This window comes from Pseudochaenichthys georgianus, chromosome 10, assembly GCF_902827115.2.
Source record: "Pseudochaenichthys georgianus chromosome 10, fPseGeo1.2, whole genome shotgun sequence".
Taxonomy (NCBI): Eukaryota; Metazoa; Chordata; class Actinopteri; order Perciformes; family Channichthyidae; genus Pseudochaenichthys; species Pseudochaenichthys georgianus.
Genome location: NC_047512.1, coordinates 30,308,135 through 30,329,409, shown reverse-complemented (window position 1 = coordinate 30,329,409; position 21,275 = coordinate 30,308,135). Strand labels below are relative to the sequence as shown.

At 41.0% G+C, this 21,275-nt stretch overlaps 1 protein-coding gene across 4 annotated transcripts; it reads left to right on the top strand.

Annotated features, from left to right (window-relative positions):
* Window positions 1–476: 476 nt before the first annotated feature.
* On the top strand, window positions 477–21,005 carry LOC117453974 (moesin-like). 4 transcript variants are annotated; one of them, XM_034093024.2, is made up of 15 exons: window positions 477–807; window positions 1,428–1,475; window positions 1,693–1,776; window positions 1,849–1,944; window positions 2,111–2,233; window positions 2,726–2,877; window positions 2,969–3,052; window positions 3,132–3,278; window positions 4,257–4,353; window positions 10,172–10,335; window positions 10,465–10,595; window positions 10,755–10,915; window positions 11,320–11,412; window positions 18,662–18,820; window positions 20,160–21,005. In XM_034093024.2, the coding sequence occupies exons 1-15, from the start codon at window positions 724–726 to the stop codon at window positions 20,322–20,324; spliced, it is 1,788 nt and encodes a 595-aa protein (XP_033948915.1). In that variant the 5' UTR covers window positions 477–723; the 3' UTR covers window positions 20,325–21,005. The 4 variants fall into 4 exon arrangements, with proteins under 4 accessions (XP_033948915.1, XP_033948912.1, XP_033948913.1 ...); XM_034093021.2 differs by having other exon boundaries at window positions 18,587–18,820; XM_034093023.2 differs by lacking the exon at window positions 477–807 and adding an exon at window positions 1,274–1,289 and having other exon boundaries at window positions 18,587–18,820.
* The last annotated feature ends 270 nt before the right edge of the window (window positions 21,006–21,275 follow it).

Below are 21,275 nucleotides of genomic sequence, written 5' to 3'. Positions count from 1 at the left end.
CCTCTAAAACACACATAGTGAATATACTTTAGCTTTTTTATTTCCCTCATAATCTTATACCTTTACATTACACCAATGTGCTGCAGGTCTCCCTTGAAAAAGAGATCGTTGATCTCAATGGGATTTTCACCTGGTTAAATAAAGGCTACAAACAAACATTGCATTTTACTACTTCTCTTTCACTTCTGGTTACTGCATGTCATTGTCCCAGTCCTTCTGTGCAATGACGGTAAAGTTGAACATAATATGAACAAATGTTACGAAACCCATCAATAAAATAACAGTCCAGTGTAATACATGATCGTGTTACCAGAAACACTCTCTTGAAAAGAAGCTGGCAACAGGCTTACAAAACACATCTGCCACACTAATATAACTGTATGCCATTACTTATGCTTTAAACATTACCTAGGAGGATTAGTGTGTATGCGTCCTTGCTGCAACTGGAACACCAGTACTGGCTGAGTTATGCCGACTGAGAATTTGAGTTTCTCAACAAAAACATTTGGGAAGTGGAAAAATTTACAAGTGCTTTGTGAGGGATAATCAGTGAAAACCTGATCAAATAAAGAAGAAAAGTGTCCACAGTATAAATGAAGTATGCCTCTCTATAACACGTGGGGCCCCTGGCTGCTGTGGGATTAACGAAGGGAGAAGTACTTGGGAGCACAATGGTCCATTCTCACTCAGTATAATCCTTGATGGTATTGCAAGCAGTTTCATATGACTTCGCAGAGAAAAGGCTACTACAAGCACCTCTCTGAAGAAGTGTTTCGGCTACAGATTAAAAAAATACAAATGTCAACTGTAAGTAGCTACCTTTACGGTTTTATATCTTTTTATTTTCCTTGTGTTTCATGTATTTGTTGAATTGTAGTGCTTTGATGGAAATGTAGGAACCTGCTCGGTTATTTAAAGGCTCCAACAAGGCATTAGTCCGAAGTTCTTAACCATAGGAAACCATTTTATAGCAAAACATATCATGATATCCTGCCCAGCTGCCAGATGTTTCTTATTTGTTGCATTTGTGTTCTTGTATTAATCTGTCTTGTCACATTATAGATAAACAAAACAGTAGCAAAGTAAATCTTTCTCTTCCTGTTTTTCATAAATATGTATTGAAGTAGTCAGAGGCTTACAAATTAAGTACGTTATTGTTATTATTACTTTTGTAATCATGATTATTGAATTAGGCACTAATATCTGCTCTGCTCTATTAATCTCAGCAAAGTTTAAGAGGGAATGGAGCCATCCATTTCTCTTCTATGCTGCTTTTTCTTTCATATTGTGTCAGTATATACCCGATATGTGTATCTGTTTTGATACTAATAATCAACATTAACGTAAATACTTCATGCATCATGGAATGCACCCCATGTTCTCAGTTAAGTCTAAAATATACTGTGGGCTTCATTTTGTGATTATAGTCCCCACCAACCTCTTGCGATTGGATGCTCCTGGTTGAACAGAAGAATGTAAGAACACTCTTTTTGGTCATATTTCTGTCAAAGAACCAATAAATGTAGCATTATTTCAAAGAACACAACAAATGATCACATAATTGGTAGTGCTTCTTTTCGCTCAGCTTGTCTCTTTGCATGCTCCTTGATGCTTTCCCAGTGACAAAGATGAATGAGCAGCAGGGATGAATTGTTTCCTCCTGTAGCTCAGTATGAGTGTTTTCTCTGGCAGATAAATGTCCGAGTTACAACCATGGATGCTGAGCTGGAGTTTGCTATCCTGCCCAGCACGACTGGCAAACAGCTCTTTGACCAGGTACCCTGTGCATTACAATTAAAACAGGAGCTTCGACGTATATGTGTGTGATGGTGTTACTTATGTGTTTAGATAGTGAAGACCATCGGGCTGAGGGAAACCTGGTTCTTTGGCCTCCAGTATCAGGACAGCAAAGGCTTCTCCACCTGGCTCAAACTGAACAAGAGGGTAAGGACAATGTTTGTGTTTAACTTTACATCCCCCAGACGGCATTATTTCCCTTATTTTAGATGAAGTTGCAACCATGCTTTTGGAGTTGGTAATGCTACTGTGTCAATCCATTGAGGCTCAATAGCATGTAATAGCATCCCTCTGTTGTGTGGTTTGATCCCAGGTGACTGCGCAAGATGTGAAGAGGGACAACCCTTTGTTGATCAAGTTCAGGGCAAAGTTTTACCCTGAGGATGTCACGGAGGAACTGATCCAGGAAGCAACTCAGCGCCTTTTCTTTCTGCAGGTTGAACGGACATTGTTTTTAAAGAGAATCCTGCTATCAAATATAAACCCAAACCATATTTGTATGCAATGAGATCGATCCAGATAAAAGGAAAGTCAAATTCGTATTCAATACTCAACTCCACAACAATAGAAATCATAACAATAGGAATCATAAGAAAATATATCATTAATGCTGTCTTATGCACTTGAGGTTCTATACAGATGCAATGATACAAAATGAATCGCACTCAAAACAAAGTCTGCACACGTTCTAACGACCGGCGGGGGTTCCATGATGACTCACGTAGTTTCTTGTTTTCCCTCATGGAAGGAGTCCCTGCCTACAAAAAATGAATTCAGGTGCACTAAATAAACACCAGAACACATAGGGTTTTTCTTCTCTTTGAGTCACACCAACATTTACAACGTTGTTTACATCTTTACACAAATCCTCATAACACATAAGGGATAATGTGTTAAAGCAGATCTGTCATTCTTTTTTCTGTTTTAGGTCAAAGAATGCATCCTAAATGATGACATATACTGTCCACCTGAGACTGCCGTGCTCTTGGCCTCGTATGCGGTTCAGGTCAAACAAGGAGACTACAGGAAAGACTATCACGCGCCGGGATACCTTGCAAGAGAGAAGCTGCTGCCACAGAGGTGCCTATGGTTATGTTAGCCAAGGTTCACCTTAATTCCAATTTCAGTCATTTGAATTCTAACTGGTGTGTCCTTTTTACTGATAAACCAGGGTTTGGGAGCAGCACAAGCTGAATAAGAATCAGTGGGAGGAGAGAATCCAGGTGTGGCATGAAGAGCACAAGGGATTGCTGAGGTACTGCAGTCTTACTACAAAAACAAGTTGCTAATGCATTCGCGATGACTGTTGCTCATTAATCTGCTCTGCACCACAGGGAAGATGCCATGGTGGAGTACCTCAAGATAGCCCAGGATCTGGAGATGTACGGGGTCAACTACTTCAAGATCAAGAACAAGAAAGGGTCAGAGCTGTGGTTGGGAGTGGATGCCCTGGGGCTGAACATCTACAACAAAAAGGATAAGTATGTCACACTTAAAAAAGGTCCCCTGAAATGTCTTGTTGTAAATGAATGTATGCTTCCTTTGATGCTACCTTTGTATGACATTCATAATCCCCAGTGGATAAACTACTGAGTTGAATTATCCCCTGACCTTTCATCTAACATTACAACAAGGTTAATCTCGGAATACTTTGCCATTTAGGCGACGAGTCAGCCTCTAGGGGCAATATTTAGGGGGGTAAAAGGAAAAAAATAGATGTATATATTTGTGTATGTTTCCGGTCTATCCACCAGATAATGGTTTCGTATCACACATGGCAGGCAGTCACTTCCTCGTCTGTGCGCTGGTGGTTATTTACAGTCTGATTTGCAATTAGAGATGCGAGAATGGAGGTAACGCCTAAGGCTCATCTCTTTAGAGAAATTAGCAAATTAATGTAGATAAATTAAATATGTTCCGAGACTGCATTGTGGCCAACAAAATCAGCCTATTCAGCTCCACACTGACTGTTTACCTGAATGCCCCCAAAGAACACTCAATGGACACCAGAGCACTTACAATACCAATATTCTGTCTACTTGTCTACATATTCTACTTTGAAATGATCTGTTGAAAGAGATTACAATTAGGTTGACAGTTTTTTTTGTAAAATGTCAACAATCGTAGGTCAAAAAATGCATTACAGATATTCATGGTCCCGTGGGAATGAATCTTAATGACTTTGGAAATCACAGGACTTTTCCCTTGGTACCACAATTAGGTACTGACAACTGTATTGTAATTACATTTTGAAGAGAAAGTCATGGTGCCCACAGAATTAAAAGCTCATATACATTTACAATGATTACATACTAAACTAAAGGTGAACCAGCAGAGAGTGAATGCACAACTACACAGAGTTGCTAGCTTGGCTGTTTTAAGCTTGTTTAAACTTTGTAAAGAACATGATAACCTCTGTTTAATATACCACAGTGGTAAACCCTGAACATATTTTACAGGATGACCCCAAAGATTGGCTTCCCCTGGAGTGAGATCAGAAACATTTCCTTCAACGACAAGAAGTTTGTCATCAAACCAATGGACAAGAAATCTCCGGTATGCAAAACATTATGCTTAGTGATTTATCTGCAGCAGCTATAAATCATACGAAGAATGTTATTAAATGGAATTCAACACAGCTAACATTAGTTGGCAGACTATTTTGTGGAAATTGCAGTCTTTCCAACAAACCTGGAAAGGTGTGGTAGGTAAGTTTGAGAAACCGGCTCGAGATACACTTTTTGTTATATTCCATGGAATGCTCTTAACATCCCGATAGCAATGAATATCTGAAGTGCTTTGACAAAAAAATCCATAAAGAAATGTCATCTGTGGAAGCCGTAGTACTGTAAAAAGCCGGCTAAAATAACTGGATGGCCTACCTGCCTGTCAGCCTTCCATCTGTGCACAAACTTATCTTGTGCCCTCATTGGTCATGTGCGCGTTCCTGTGTGTTGGAGGAGGGGCTCTGTAAGGAAGTGGCAGATTTTCTCCGGCTGTGTATTTTTATTTTTTTTTATAAATCTTTTTATTAGTTTTCGCACAGATATCAAACAGACATTTTCAAGACATTACATGTAAAATACTGTGTTTTCCTAGTACAGTTGACAAATAAACACGAACCTCATTACCCCGCAATCTCATTTACACAAACATACAAGGGGAGGGGGGGGAGCAAGGAAATAAAAACAAAAATAAATAAAGGGTAAATATTAAATAGTATTGCAAAGAAAAAGGGGGGGGGGAGTGCTCTGCTGAGAATTAAGTTTTGGGTTCTTCACCAATAGTAAGGGTGTTAATGTGGTCCAGAAACGGCTCCCAGGTATTATGGAATGTCGTCAGGGAGCCCCTAAGGGAGAACCTAATCCTCTCAAGCCTGACGCAATACAGGATCTCATGAATCCATCTATTATGGGTGGGAGGGGAGGAATGTATCCATTTAAGGAGAATAAGCCTCCTGGCAAGCAGAGTGGTGAATTCAATAACTCGTTGTGTGGTAATGGATGCATTGGGCATCAGAGGAATTCCGAAAAGGGCAGTGAGGGGGCTAGGGTCCACTGTCTCACCTAAGACCTCCCTAATCAAATATTGCAGACCAGAACTCTGATAGTTTAGGGCACGACCAAAACATGTGCATGTAGTCAGCCGGAGATTGTTTACATCTATTACATGTGTCAGACCTGTCAGGGTATATCCTGGCCAGTTTAGCGTTAGTGTAATGTACTCTGTGCAGAATCTTGCACTGCAGTAAGCTATGCCTTGCACATATAGAAGAGGTGTGTACCAGGTCTAATATACGTCCCCACTGATCATCTGACATGTTAATCCCAAGGTCCTGGTCCCATACAACTCTAAGGGAATTTAAGCAAGTAGGATTTATCTTTAAAATGTTATTATATATAATGGAGGTGAGCTTCCTTGAATCGGAATCAATTATCGAATCAGGAGGCCGGCCTGGAAATTGGGGTATTTCTTTTCCACAAAGATCCTGATCTGAAAGAATCGGAACAAGTGAGAACTTGGAAGGTCAAATTTGTTGGCTAAATCACCAGCATTTGTTGGCTAAATCACCAGCATTTGTTGGCTAAATCACCAGCACCACCAGCATAAAGGTCATTAATAGACCGCAGGACTTCGTCTGACCAAGTCCAGAAGACAGGATCCGAGCACGACGGGAGGAAGAGGTGATTGCGATAGACCGGGGCTAGACCTGAAGCAGCCAAACCGCTTCCTAAACTGAGCCCAAATCTTTAAAGTGTTAGTTACAATCGGATTGCGAGCAACTTGTTTAATTGGAAAGGGCAATTGAGAACATACTACCGACCAAAGTGGGAGACCCGAAGAGGAAGCCTCCATCTGGGCCCATCGAGGGTGTTCGCCCTGTGCCAAATTAGTGTTCCAAAAAAGAAGCTTATTAATATTACATGCCCAATAATATTGGCGGAGATTAGGCAGGGCCAGGCCACCTTCAGACTTAGGGAGTTGAAGAACTACTCTTCTGATACGAGCCCTCTTGTTGCACCATAAAAAAGAGTTAATCTGCTGGTCTAGTGCTGAGAAAAAGGATTTATTTATAAATATTGGAATGTGTTGGAAGGAATATAAGAACCGAGGTAGCACCACCATTTTTATCAAATGAATGCGTCCCATTAAGGAGAAAGGCAAGGAGGACCATCTTGCTAAGTCTGCTTTGAAACGCTCTACTAATGGACTAAGGTTCTTGGCAAAAAGCTCTGTAAACGATTTAGTAATATGGATACCCAGGTATTTGAATCCCTCTGAGACCTTCTTAAAAGGAAAGAGAGCTTGGGGAAGTTTTTCAGCGAGGGTGTTAACAGGGAAATATTCACTTTTCTGGAGGTTGAGTTTGTAGCCAGGTAGCTTCTTAAATTGCTCTAAAATGCTTAGAATTATAGGAAGGGAGGATGATGGGCTGGAAATGTACAGTAAAAGGTCATCTGCATACAAAGAGGGCTTATGCAAAAAACCGTAGCGCGTGATGCCCCTAAATCCTTCCTCACTACGAAGCCATAAGGCTAGAGGCTCGGCGGCGAGCGCAAATAATGACGGAGATAGAAGCAACCCTGCCTATTTCCGCAAGAGAGCGAGAACAGACCAGACTTAACACCGTTGACGTTAACTGAAGCTACCGGAGATGTATGGAGGAGTTGAATCCATTAAACAAAGTCCCTGCTGAAACCAAATGTGTTAAGTACATAGAACAGATATCCCCACTCTATTCTGTTGAATGCCTTTTCCGCATCCAAGGAGCGAACAACTTCAGGGGAACTAGTAGAGGGGCACAGCCCCCACCTAGTGTCAGCAGAAAGTATTAAAATAATGACTCAAGCCCAACTGGTTGGTGTGAAATTCTAAGACTTTGGTCGATTTAGATAGAGTAGACTGCTTAGTGGACGATCTATCAAGCTCTATATCCTGGACCAGATTAAAGTCACCTCCAATTATAATTTGATGCTCATTGAGATTAGGAATAGAAGTAAAGAATTTGGATATGAATTTGTCATCGTCCCAATTCGGAGCTTATAGCGAGGCCAGGACCACAGGAGTATTTTGTAATTTGCCAGATACTATAACGTACCGGCCGTTCGGATCAGATATAGTAGTGTTTAGTTCAAAGGCAATAATATCCCTGTGTATAATGATAGCTGCCCCTCTAGCCCTCTCGGAAAACCTCGAATGAAACAAGTGGCCCATCCATGGCCTCTTGACGCGAGACATTTCCGCCGTACAGAGGTGTGTCTCTTGTAAAAAGCAGATGTCTCCTCTAAGGTGTTGCAAATGTGAAATTACCTTGTTGGCTTTAGTGATATTGTTCATCCCTTTAACGTTCCAGGAAATAAACCGGATATTTCTACCACTCACTGACATACTGTAGTCCTTTAAATTGTGGCATAACCTGAGCAGAGAATAAAATAAAAGGGGGGGAGAGAGAAAACAGGAAAGGGGGGGGGGAGACACAGACAGACACACACACAGCAAACCCAGTCCCATTGGGAACATCAAACATGTGTATCTCCTTGGATACAAACCTTCCTGACGTGGGTCAGTCCTATCCTTCCCTTACTTAACCTCCGTTCCCTCTACATTGAACAAATTCCCCATAAAAACCCCTGAGTTAGCTGCCATAACCGACATCAACCTGGCAGAATAACACCAATTATCTGAGCACAACCAGCTAATCACAAACGTATGTAAACAGTGAGACTGACATTCAACTTAAAGTGCTTTATTTAGAAACAGTGACCAGTCTACGTAAAAATGTGCTTACAGGGAGTCCTTCATAGAGTGAACATGATAGTTGAGCGTAGCAATAGTGCAGTCCGGGCTATGCTAACGAGCAGCTAAATTAGACCACTCAGTAATGTGGCAAGTTAGCAGATGGGCCGACATAGCTACTGTGTTTTATAGCAGTGCATGCTACCTCTGTTTAGCGGCAAGATACTTCTTAGCTTCCTCGACAGATGACAGCCAAACTTTGTCTCCATTCTCCGCCGTAATCATCAGCTTGGCCGGGTACTGGAGAGCAGGCCTGAGTCCGAGTTTATACAGCTGCGCCATCATCTCGCGGTACAGAGCTTGCTTCATCACAACCTCGGGAATATAATCTTCGTAGAAGGCAATCGGTTTCCCTTCGTACCGTAGATCCGCTCTCATTTTCCGGGCTTCACGAGTGACTCTTTCCTTGGTCTGGAAGTTGTGGAATCGGATGATGACAGGCCTCGGTCTTTTCCCAGGCTTTGGCTTCGCGGCTAACGACCTGTGAGCCCGGACCAGTTCAGGAGAAGTAGGCAGGATTTGGTCGGAGAAGAAGAAGGTGGTTGGTCGCGGGTCCTCAATCGACTCCGGGAGACCATGATGCGGATATTCTTGTGGCGGCTGCGGGCCTCGAGGTCTGCAGTTTTCGCCCACAGCTTAGCATTTCTAGCGGCTAGCTCCGCGCATGTAGCTTCCAAAGTCGACAGGCGCCCGTCAACCAAATCCGCATTCGACTCCAAAGAGGTAATACACTGCCCATGATCAGAGATAGTCGCATGAATCGGATACATTTTGGACTCGAGTGCGGTGATGAGTTTTGAATTCCGTTGAGAGAGACACTTTATGGCTCTCCAACAAACTGGTTAGCGCCGCCATGCTAACGTCGCTCGTGGCGACGTTCTCCGTAGGCATAGAGTCTTTCTTGACTTGTTTTGCTGGCTTTGGTGGCATGTCTCCTGAAGGTATAAAGTTGCTCAGTTGTTATGTATCGACTAGTGTAAGTATGAAGTGGGTGAGTAAAGAGGTTTCTACATAATAAAAAAGTTGGAAGCGAGGGAGCGGAGGAAAACACGTCTACTCCTCACTCTTCATTCTGGAAGTCTGCTGGCTGTATTTTCAAATTCTAGCGCACTCAAGCTGGTTTCTCCACAATTACCTACCCCACCTTTAAGTCAGCATTCTCGTGCAATTTGATAGTATGTTATTTGCAGGTTAATCTTAGTTAATTTATTTATGTTTTTCAAAAGTATTAAATACGAGCTCTTTCTCCTGTACTTAAAGGTGGGGTAGGTAAGTTTCAGAAACCGGCTCGAGTGCACTAAAATTTGAAAGTACACAGCCGAAAAGAATCCGCCCCTTCCTTCAGACTTCCTTACAGAGCACCTCCTCCAACACACATGAACGCGCACATGACGTCAGCAGACTGGTGAAAGTGGCCGCCTGTTGCTGGCGAGTCATTGAAGTACTGCTGCAATGCACGCCCAATGAGGGCACGAGATGGAAGGCTGACAGACAGGGCGGCAATCCAATCCGTTTGGCCGGGCCGGCTTGGTTGTACTTTTTACAGTATTACGGCTTCCACAGATGACATTTTTTTATGGATTTTTTGTCAATGCACTTAAGATATTCATTGCTATCGGGATGTTAAGAGCATTCCATGGAATATAACAAAAAGTGTATCTCGAGCCGGTTTCTCAAACTTACCTACCCCACCTTTAAGGTTACATATTTAGTACTCTTATCTTAGTATTTTTTCATGATACATTTTAAAATCTACAAGATCAGTACTTCTTCAGATATATGCCCATTCTTATCTATTCACTGTGGCTAAAAACATGAGATGCGAGAGAATCTCTTCTACTTACTGACAAAATAACCAATTTTGCAAATGCAGCTGCTACTTGGTCACAAACATGAAATTTGCATCCCATTACAATCTGCCTGCATACACAGACTTGAGGAAATCATACAAGAGTTTAGGAAATAAAATATCTGGATTCTACCAAACTAAACTATACCTTCAGGTACCCGTTATTGACTGTGAAACAGATGTGAGATGATAATGAAATGGAATAAATAACAGATTTTTGCATTTAAGGATTTTGTTTTCTACGTGCCTCGTCTCCGCATCAACAAACGTATCCTGGCATTGTGTATGGGGAATCATGACCTGTACATGCGTAGACGTAAACACGACACTATCGAGGTGCAGCAGATGAAGGCCCAGGCCAGGGAGGAGAAGAACAAGAGGCAGAAGGAGAAGTAAGGAGGGGAGACATAATAATGAAGGCTTATTTTCCTCTTACAGTTGTGTGTTCTCTCTGCTTTAAGAAAGAACTGTCAGGAGAGTCTTTTTTTTAGATATGTATTTATGCACAATTCTCCTGTCAGGGCTCTGCTGGAGAGTGAGAAAAAAAAGCGAGAAAATGCTGAGAAGGAAACAGAGAAGATTGCCCGTGAGACCATGGAGCTGATGGAGAGATTGAGACAGATTGAAGAGCAGACAAAGAGAGCTCAAGATGGTCTGACAACTTTCTGAATTCAAATGTTGCTCAACTTTTTTCTGTTTAAGAACATGAAATTAACCACTCAGTATATTTTAATCTTTGTGATTTTAGGTTGTCTACAAAGCCTATGTTACAGGAGCACGTCTGGGTATAACGATAACGTGTGTTTTTCAGAGCTGGAGGAGCAGACTCGCAGGGCTCTTAAATTAGAGAAGGAGAGGACAATCGCTCAGGAGGAGGCTGAGCGACTGGACAAGGAGCGCAGAGCTGCAGTGGAAGCTAAAGCAGCCCTGCTCTACCAGTCTGAACACCAGATCAAGAGCCAGGAAAGCCTGGTACTCACAAACACAAAACACACCTGCATGCTGGGTGTAAATCAATTCCAATTGTATCGAGTCATTAAAGATCCCATGACATGGCCATTTCTACTGATCATAATTCCATTGTTGAGGTCTACTAGAATAGATTTACATTGTTCAATGTTCCAAACTCACATAGTTTTCTCATACAGCATCTCTGTAGAGTATGTGTATTCACTCTCTGTCCTAAACGCCTTGTTGGAGCTCCTGCCCCCCCCCCCCTCTAATTGAACAGAAAGGAAATTAAGCAGAGCCGTGATGCTGCATAACATGCTGCTCAGAAACACACACTTTCTCTCCGACACACACATTCGCAGACAGAACACGATGACCTGAGATCAGGAGCACTCTTAACTCTCTTCCCATTTGTGTGCGTATAGGCCACTGAGCTGGCAGAGCTTACTTCTAAGATCTCCCAGCTGGAAGACACCAAGAAGAAAAAGGACGAGGAGGCGAATAGTTGGCAGAAAAGGGTGAGAATTAATCAAAGAACCGTGAGAGAGATAAAGGCTGAATCAAACATGAGCAAAGTGGAATGTCTGACACTTCTGAGTGTTAGGCCAGGGCGAAGAAGCAGAAGCATGGCGTCGGCTGCGAACAAATATAACTGTCAACTTGCAAATTGTGCACTTTTTATGGGTTCCACTGCATGTCACGGGTAGCAAACCTCAGACCTGTTACGCCATAGTTGGCTAAATTAAATCATTAAATGTACATTACATATCTTAATACAAATATATAGAAATGTATCGAAGTTACGTCTGCAACATTATATGGTAATACTACAGTTTTACTTTCCTATTTTTAAGCACCAAAAGAGACTATTACATGCAATGCTGAGAGACAACTTTAAACAATTATTCAGAGAAAAAAGGTGTATTCTTTCAAACTGAGACTTCTTTCAATAGTGCAACCTGTTAGACCCCAAGCCTGTTTTTCAGGTCTCAGGCTCGAAAATGACATTTCCAGACTATAACTACACTTCTAAAAGGGGGAAATTAATAATCTTTTTTCTCAAAGTAATGATAAACCTGTGAGCTGGATGTAGAAAAGTCAGAATCAATATAGATGTTATTTATTTTAAAGAAAATTCAGATTGAACATAGTAAAAAACTGTAAATTATAGTGTCCGTCCAAAGATTATTTTTTACTTATAGTGAAAACTACCCTTGGATGATGGATTAGTAGACTAAAAGCTTTAGGAATCCAAAGTACAACATATAATAAGTCCCTTTTATTTGACCTTTTTAGAGAGGTTTAGCAAAATAAACTCCACCTCTGGGGCCATTTGGGTGGAAATGGGCGTTTTTGCCGTTTCTCTGGAACCCATTGGTCGATGTTGATGATTGACATCTCTTTTTAACCACTAGAGCCAATGGTATCAAGGGAAAGTTCCGCATACACACACAGGTTACCAAATAAGGAGTGAGAGTGACACGTAGCCAAAACCGGAGCTGCAACACACTCTGGTGGCTACCATTATAGCAGCGAATTTTAATTCTCCGATTTTTGCATAAAAATTGAATTATGGATTATCAATATTTTTTTCAAAGTGACAGACACATTGGATTAACATATGTATTAACCTTCAGCCGTATTTTTTCTCGTTTTAATGCCATTGAACACGACTTTTGATCAGAATAACAGCTAAAGTGAGCATATCTCCGTGTTTTGCTACCTAAAGCTACGTCATGTGTTGTCTGTATTTGCTTCCCCTCAGGGGCAGATCTAGAACAATATTCATGCGGTGGCAAGAGGGTGGCAGGAGATTTTGAGGGGTGGCATCCCCTGGCAGAAGTATATGCTGATTTAATCCCAGTCATATCAATCAATGTTAACTTGGAAAGCCACAATATTGATATTTTAACTCAATAACATGACATTATTGTGGCACATCAGTAAAGCCTTACATATAAATATATAAGGTGTCAGACATAATTTAATTAATTTTAACTCAACAATAACTGAATGAGTTTGTTTCACTCTTAGACCGCAGGGGTACCAAATCTATGCAGACTGCTGCAATAAGTACATTAATTAACTGTCTCATCGATGTTTGTCTGAATGAATATGATACTATTAACATTATTATCATATTATTCCTATCAGCTGTCAATCACTGTTATGATTCACATATTCAATTATTATTGAATATATATTTTATTTTTTTGGAGGAGGAGTTAATGTTGAATGTTCCTCAAGATGCTTGCTCACCCTCCTTCAAATTTGAAAGACAAGTAATTACTATCATATATCAAAATTCAAAAGTGGCTCTGCTGTGCCTTTTGGCTGTCTTGGACGGTGAGAAGATTTCTAGTCATCCTGAGAAGCCTACTGGATTCAGGTCTGTTCTGCCGTCCGCGGTGAGCATCCCCTGCAAAGGATCGGGAGTGCTACACAAACAAATACCGGTTACCTTGTCACAGGCAATCAGTTCGACAAAATATGTTTGTCTTTTTTGTTTGCCTGCGATGATGTTTCTTCAGGACTGCTTCTTAAGCTCAAATCACACTCTCGCAGACTTTTCCGGTGATTCTAAAGTAGATGACAATGTTTGTGTGTCGTTTAAGAGGAAAAGATGCCTGTTTTTGTTGTTGTTATTACTGTCAGGAAATGTACAACCTAACCCTGGTCCGCCCAGTAGTAGTAGTCAGATCGCTACTCCTGCTGATTTTGAAGCTAGGTCTGGGTTGGGTTTCATCAACTTGAATGTGCGCAGTCTGTTAGGTAAACTAGATTTTGTCCGCATTTGGGCGAGCTCGACTGACGCTGACGTCATTGTTTTATCAGAAACATAACTAAAAAATCTATTTTGGCCTCTGACATTGCCTTAAATGGTTTAATTTCCATTTATGTTAAGAATAAGTTCAGTGTAACCACATTAGTTTCTAAATCTATCAGTAAGCAATTCGACTTTTTAGCCTTAAATATAGAAGTGGCAAAGGGTCAACAGGTCATGGTGGTGGGCTGTTATAGACCCCCCTCAGCTGTCAAGGACTCCTTGTCTTCGCTAGCAAATATTTTACTAGACTACAAGGAAATAGTGCTACTTGGAGATTTTAACTGGGACTGGTTAACTGCAGTATCAGAGGATTTGAAAAGCCTTTGTATCTCTTTGAATGTTACTCAGATTGTTGACAGTCCTACTCGCCCTAACATTAAGTCCCCTAATAAATCATCCCTAATTGATCTCATTCTAACTAATGTTCCCTATAAATACTCATCTGTGGGAGTATTTGCAAATGATGTGAGTGACTACTGTGCTGGAGCCACAATTAGGGACACTGAGGTCCAAAAGGTTAAACCACGTATTATCATAAAGAGAGACACAAAACATTTTGTGGAGCAGGGTTTTGTTCATGATCTGTTTGGGTTTGATTGGGGAAAAATCGATCTGTGTGCTGATGTAGAAACTGCATGGTCTTATTTTTATCTTGGTTTTATGGAGATCATTGATAGACATGCACCCCTGCATCATTTTAGAGTAAAGGGACGAGACAATCCTTGGTTTTCTGCTGAACTGTCTAGTCTCCTGTATGAGAGATACAAGGCCTGGGCAAAGGCTAGGAAATCAGGCTCAGAGGTAGAATGGCTGCGTTTTTTTTTCACTTCACATGTCAATAGTGCTAAGTCGAAGTACTATTTGTCAGTTACCACAGAAAACCTAAATAATCCTAGGAAATTTTGGAAAGCCATAAAATCAATATCCACCGGTGAGATCCGTAATGAGCTACCTCCGTGCCTTACCACAGCATCTGGCACTATATCGGACAGGGCTACTATGCTAAATTGCTTTAATAAGCATTTTGTGTCCTGTGGCTCTCTGTTTGATTCTGTGACTAACTCTGCTTCTGTGACTCTGAACAATGTGGTTTGGAAAACCCTTTCAGTTTTACTCCTTTTACTGTTAATGTTGTTCATGAAGCCTTATCTAAGTTAGATCCTAAGAAACCGGCTGGCTCGGACAACGTAGAACCTTTCTTTTTAAAGATAGCTGCAGATTGTATTGCTCCACCTCTCACTACTCTTGTTAACCTCTCCCTCAGCACAAATGCTAAATAACTATAGGCCAATCTCTAAATTGTCAGTTCTGGTGAAGATGCTCGAACGCCTAGTGAGTGAACAAGTAAAGGAGTTCTTATGTAAAAATGATATCCTGTCTAAACATCAGTCAGGCTTCAGAAAGAAACACAGCACCATCACTGCGACAATGAAAGTGGTGAATGACATTACAAGTATTTTAGATAATAAGCAGAGTTATGCAGCCCTATTTATTGACCTTTCCAAAGCGTTGATCATCGCATCGTAAAGCAGAGGCTACTCAGTATTGGCATATCCAGCCATGCAGTGGGGTGGTTTGTGAACTACCTCTCTGAAAGGTCCAAATGTGTTCACTTTGATGGGCTCACTTCTGAGTGGTTAAACATTGCTAATGGTGTACCACAAGGTTCTGTTTTAGGTCCACTTGTATTCTCCATATATATCAGTATATATAACAGCACCATCACTGGTATATAACAGTTTAGGTGAAGATGTGGATGAAGCTACTTTACATTTTTATGCAGATGATACCGTGATGTACTGTGCAGGTCCCTCCATTAAGGAGGCTGTTGTTAATTTACAGGCTGTTTTTAACATTATTCAGACTCAGCTCTCTGAACTTAAGCTTCTTTTAAATGTTGATAAAACCAAGGTAATGCTCTTTTCAAAAGCTAAAAAGACACCAGAGCCTGTTTTGGATATTGTAACTGCGCAAGGAAAAATACTTGAAGTGGTTGACTGTTACAAATTAGTATCTGGCTTGATGATTGTCTCTATTTTAAACTTCAGGTCAATAACCTGCTTAAAAAGCTGAGGGTTAGGCTAGGTTTCTTTTTCAGAAACAAGTCCCGTTTCTCATTTGAAGCCAGGAAAAGGCTAGTCACTGTGACCTTTTTACCTGTGCTGGACTATGGTGATCTGGTCTATATGAATGCACCTGCCCATTGCCTGAACAAATTAGATGCCGCCTATCACAGCGCACTGAGATTTGTCACAAATTGTAAAGCACTTACACATCACTGTATACCAAGGCAGGTTTGCCATCACTTACTGTACGGAGGCTCAGTCATTGGTACACCTTTATTTATAAAGCTATGTTGGGTAAACTCCCGTATTATATCTGCTCTCTGATAACACAGAGAGTTGCACGCAGCTATTGTCTGAGATTGCATGATGTAGTATTGTTACATGTGCCAAGAGCAAGGACTGTCTTAGGTAAGACAGCTTTTATGTGCGCACCTCCACTTGCTTGGAACAGTCTACAGCTACAATTGAAAACTGAGCAATTTTATTCCTCTGAATGTTTTTAAAGCAAGTCTAAATGAAATGCTCATTGAAACTATGGGTATTTGTAAATGTTGATAAGTATGTAAATGTAGCTTGTAAATATGGTGTATGATATCCTCTATTGTTTTATGTTTCATGTGGAACCTAATTGCTGCAGGTCTCCCTTGAAAAAGAAATCTATGATCTCAAGGGACAATCTGGTTGAATAAAGGTTAAAAAAAAAAAAAAGATTCAAAAGAACAGTTCAGCGCCCCTCGACTTTATTGCAAACAGTTACAACCTTGACTTTACATCAGTTAGGGTTGAAAAACGTGTATTCAGCTAAAACATATACATTGCTGCAGTTATTATCCAGTGGAAAGTCCTTACCTACTGGTTAAATCAAAGTGGTTACTTTTTTTTGGCTGGGCAGTGTAGTTTTACACACCGTCTTATTTCGACTTTCTCCGGACTTAAAACAGTTTTTTGTGGGCAGACCCCCACAAAGAAAGTATATACACACATACAAGGTCATGATCTTAACAGTTGTTTATGATCGTCCGTGAGCAGAGCATCAAGTTGGCATGCCTATAACAGCTGAATGCAGCGATTACCATTTTGTTGTTTTGATTCAACGCTAAGTACAGCCAAACTTGACAGTCTCTTCTCTGTCACTGTAGACCGCAAATACCTCATTCCTTCCGTCTACTTAGGTCCGAAGGCTTCTCGTTTTGCGCCGTCCTGTTCAAATGAAATCGCCGCCAATCGTATTTCCATGCTCGCGCCAGCATGCTGCATTCACTTGCACTCGGACATTAGAGATTTTCTCTCATAAATGTCAGATGAGCCCAGAGGTTGCGCTAGACTTTTTCACTGTCCGTCATTTTGACGGACAGGATCGTAAAATTTCCGTAAAAATTCAGTATTACCAGTCGGGGAGAACTGTCAACCGAGGGGGGGGGGGAGCACGGTCGTGAACTGTCAACGGGGGTGTGGGGGGGGGGGAGAGCACAGTCGTGAACCGTCAACGGGGGGCGGGGTGCACGCTTGTGAACTGTTAGCGCCGTGTTATGCATGCCCACTGCACCTCGCGGGAGTGCGCACAGCGTAAAGCCAAAACTCACAGACATTTCAATGATTTGTATGGCAAAGTTGGGTTTGGAAACGGTATCATTTCCTTTTTGGCAGGCATGCTTAACACCGGAGCCATGCTGCGGGGAAACTTTGGCGCTGTTCCGAGTTTGTTCTAATCCGTCAAAATGACGGACTGCTTTCAGATTTTTCCGTCATTGTTAAAAAAAATCCGTCATAGACGGAAAATATTCGGTTAACGCGACCTCTGGATGAGCCACAACTTTTCTTTCAAAACAAAGCTGCCAACTGGGGTGGCAGCTGGGGTGGCAAGGCTATTTTTTAGGGTGGCAGTTGCCACCCCATGCCACCCCGGTAGATCCGCCCCTGCTTCCCCTGTCACAAGTTCTGATCGCTCAGTGATATATTTCTATAATCTGTGGACTCTCAGGATGTTATCTAAGCTTGTTTGTGCAGATCCAATAAGTATATCGATTGGTATAGCTAGATTTCTGTGCTAACTGCGTTAAGATTTTTTCGCACAGGGCTAATTCAGAGGCTCAGCGTTAGCCTTCTGTTTTTTTTGTGTGGTTTCGGACCCACCGAAGGGTCCGTGGGGTCTAAGAGGGTGCTTTAAGTTAAAGGCAAAAAGGCACAATGTCAGATGTCACCGAACACTATCCAGTTGTCTTTTTGTTCCCAATACAGAGCTTAATTTATTTCTGTGTTGTAGTCAGGGACGGATTTGGGGGCCTGAGGCAAATGCCATCTTACTCTTCACCCTTTTTCTAACTGTAAATGTTGATATTGGCAGTGGTTGAAGAAGAACGCTAAACTTTTGTTTCTGAAACAAAATGTACGTTTCTCAATGTCTTTTCAAGGTGGAGCTTTCGATTAATAATAATGCATTATTTTTTTATTGTGTAAATCTGATTCTGCTTCGTAACCCATAACGTTTTCATAGTCTCCATAGACATAGTCGGATAAATATAGTAATAACATGTTGTACTTTAAAGCAAAAGAAGGCTTACACAGCGAGAAGTGTGTTTAGTTGCATTTGTGCATTGGGAGCCTTTTGTAAGAATAATAGATCTATAGCTTCTTAGGGCCTGAGTCAGTTGTCTACCTTAATGGAAATTCTGCCCCTGGTTGTAGTACAAATCAAATTTCCTAGAATACATGCCCACGTGAATATCACATTTTGAAACAAATCTAGTGCACTTTGACATCTAAACACATCACTTCACTGCAAGTGGTCTGTTTTGACAGGCGATGGTGGTAGAAGCTGATTTGGAGCGAACCAAAGAGGAGCTGAAGACTAAACTCATGGGTGTCCAAATCCAGGATTCTGTCCAGCCTCCCATGCACGAGCACGACGAGACGGACGAGAGCAGCGCAGAGGCGAGCGCTGAGCTGACCTCTCCGGGCACGGTTCGAGATCGCAGCGAAGAGGAGCGAGTAACAGAGGCCCAGAAGAATGAGAGGCTGCAGAAAAACCTCAAGGTAAGGTTAAGCAAATTCTAATCAAATGTCCTATTTCATGGATTTGCTAATCTCTTATTTCCCTTCAGGGCAGAGGTCATGTTCAGATACAGATTAGCCGTCCCTTGGCTGTCTTAAAGCTTCTACACCTGCGTTCTATTTCATTGTCTTACTGTCAGTTGGACTGCAATATCTCAATGACAATAGGATGGATTGCCATGAAATTGTGTATAGGCATTCATGGTCCCAAGAGGATGACCCCCTCTGACTTTGGTGATGTTATGACTTCTCTTCTAACGCCAGCAGCACATTAAAAGTTTACATTTACTGTGAAAGAAAAATCTACAATGTTAATAAGCACACATGTTGTGTACTGACGTTCATAGTCCCTCAAATTAATGGCATACCACTTTTCTGATCCCCTGACCAAAAAGAAAATATTCTCTTTTGTCATCATGAGGTTGACAATTTGACAAAAATATCTGAAATGATTGATTGCTTTTAATTCTCGGACTTTTCATCTAGCCGGTCTAAACTACTGTAGTTCTCATCGTCCTAATCTGTGAAATCCTGATTACAAAATGTCAGCATTCTAACCGACCAATTGAAGATTTGTGTGCCTGATAAATATAAACTGCCAAACATCAGTATGATATCATTGTCTGTATGAGCGTGTTAGTATGCTGACACTGTGGCATTGAGCCCTGATGTGCCTAAATGCAGCCTCACATATCTGCTGGTTTGAGACTTTAGTCTTGTCTCCAGATAATCTCTGGCTCTCAGTCACTGATTTCCATTGATCAAAATATTTCAACATATTTTTAAGTAAGTTCTTTATTATTAACTTAGGCTTAATATGATGTATGGAGCAACATGTTCCTCAGCTTATCAGTCTAGCTGCCTCTTTCTTGACCCACCGCCTACAATTTTGTGGTTTGAAATTCATTTTGGTACAGTTGCTGTGTGTTGACCCTGTACTATAGAGGTTTTGACGCTGCTGTAAAATGGCAGCTTAATTGCCTCCAAAAATTAGGTTTCAACTAAACTAAGTGCACTCTGCATAATAAAACACTGGTGCAGGTAAATTATTATTCCATTGCACTCATTCAAACGTCACCCAGACAGAGGCCTATAACAAATGAAATAAAATTGGTCTGTATCTTGCAGCCAAAATAAGATATGATGTTGCATAAAGGACTCAACACAAAACTGGACTTAATAACTGTGGACAAAAGGGTGTTTCCAGACTGGGATTGAGGTGGGCACAGGGTTGAGGGAGAGGGGCAAGGCTCCTGAATAGTCTCCAAAAGAGTTTCAGGAAACAGGATCTCATTCACTCTGTTTTTGTGTTTTCCTTCAGTGCCTGAGCATCGAGCTGGCTGGAGCTGTTGACGAGAGCAAAAAGACCCCAAATGACCTGATTCATGCAGAGAATGTGAAGGCAGGTCGCGACAAATACAAGACCCTACGTCAGATACGTCAGGGCAACACCAAACAACGCATTGATGAATTTGAGTGCATGTGAGAGGGCCCGATTGAAGACAAGATAAGGATAGATTAAGAAATTGGACACATTGACAGATTTTAGAAGTAGGTCCAATATATTGCGTAGCGTAGATAGAATATTAAATTAAACATAACAGCAAATTATACTGTCCTTGATTTCAATGCTGTTTCATCTAGAAATAAGTCAGAAGTGACAACTGTTGAAAATGCATTATTAATGACATGGGAATAAAAAACACATTCATGGTCCATTTCAGCATTGCAAAACAAACATTATCTATGCTGTCATTTATGAAAAGCTCTGCTATGGTCCTTGTCAATTGTACTACACACATTTTGAAATGCCAACTAATGAAAACTTTAATAAAATTGATTATTAAAAAACAATGGCATAAAAGCCACGTCCATCTAAATGTTAAATTATGTATTCTTCATCACGTAAGTAAAATGCACAGAAACAATTTCAGTGTGTTGTTTGTGCAATACGGAATTACACTATCAATTACTTTGCTGTGCCAAATGAGACGATCTTTTCAAAAGCTTATGAGAATGTGACATGCATCCCAAATGTTTTGCTGGCAACTGAGCTAACAACCACATGCTGTAGCCCAGTGATTCTCAAATGGGGGTACGCGGACCCCTAGGGGTACGTTGGGGTACTGCAGGGGGTACGTGAGATTTAAAAAAACAAAACAAAAAAGAGTTAATAAAAAAAATACCATGCATGATTACAAAAATAATCTTAGTACAATAAATGAAATAGAAAACACAATTTTATATAAAATATTCCTAGAACCACCAAGGAGGTCCTCATTAAACATGTCAAATTGGTGTATTGTATTTTATAGTTTTGCATAATATATCATTTTGTTCATTGGTTTGTTAAACAGATATTACTTCAGTTGAAAAACTCCTTTGAAAAATCAGTTTAAATTTCTTTTTTCATGCATAAAATGAAAATATCCTTAGT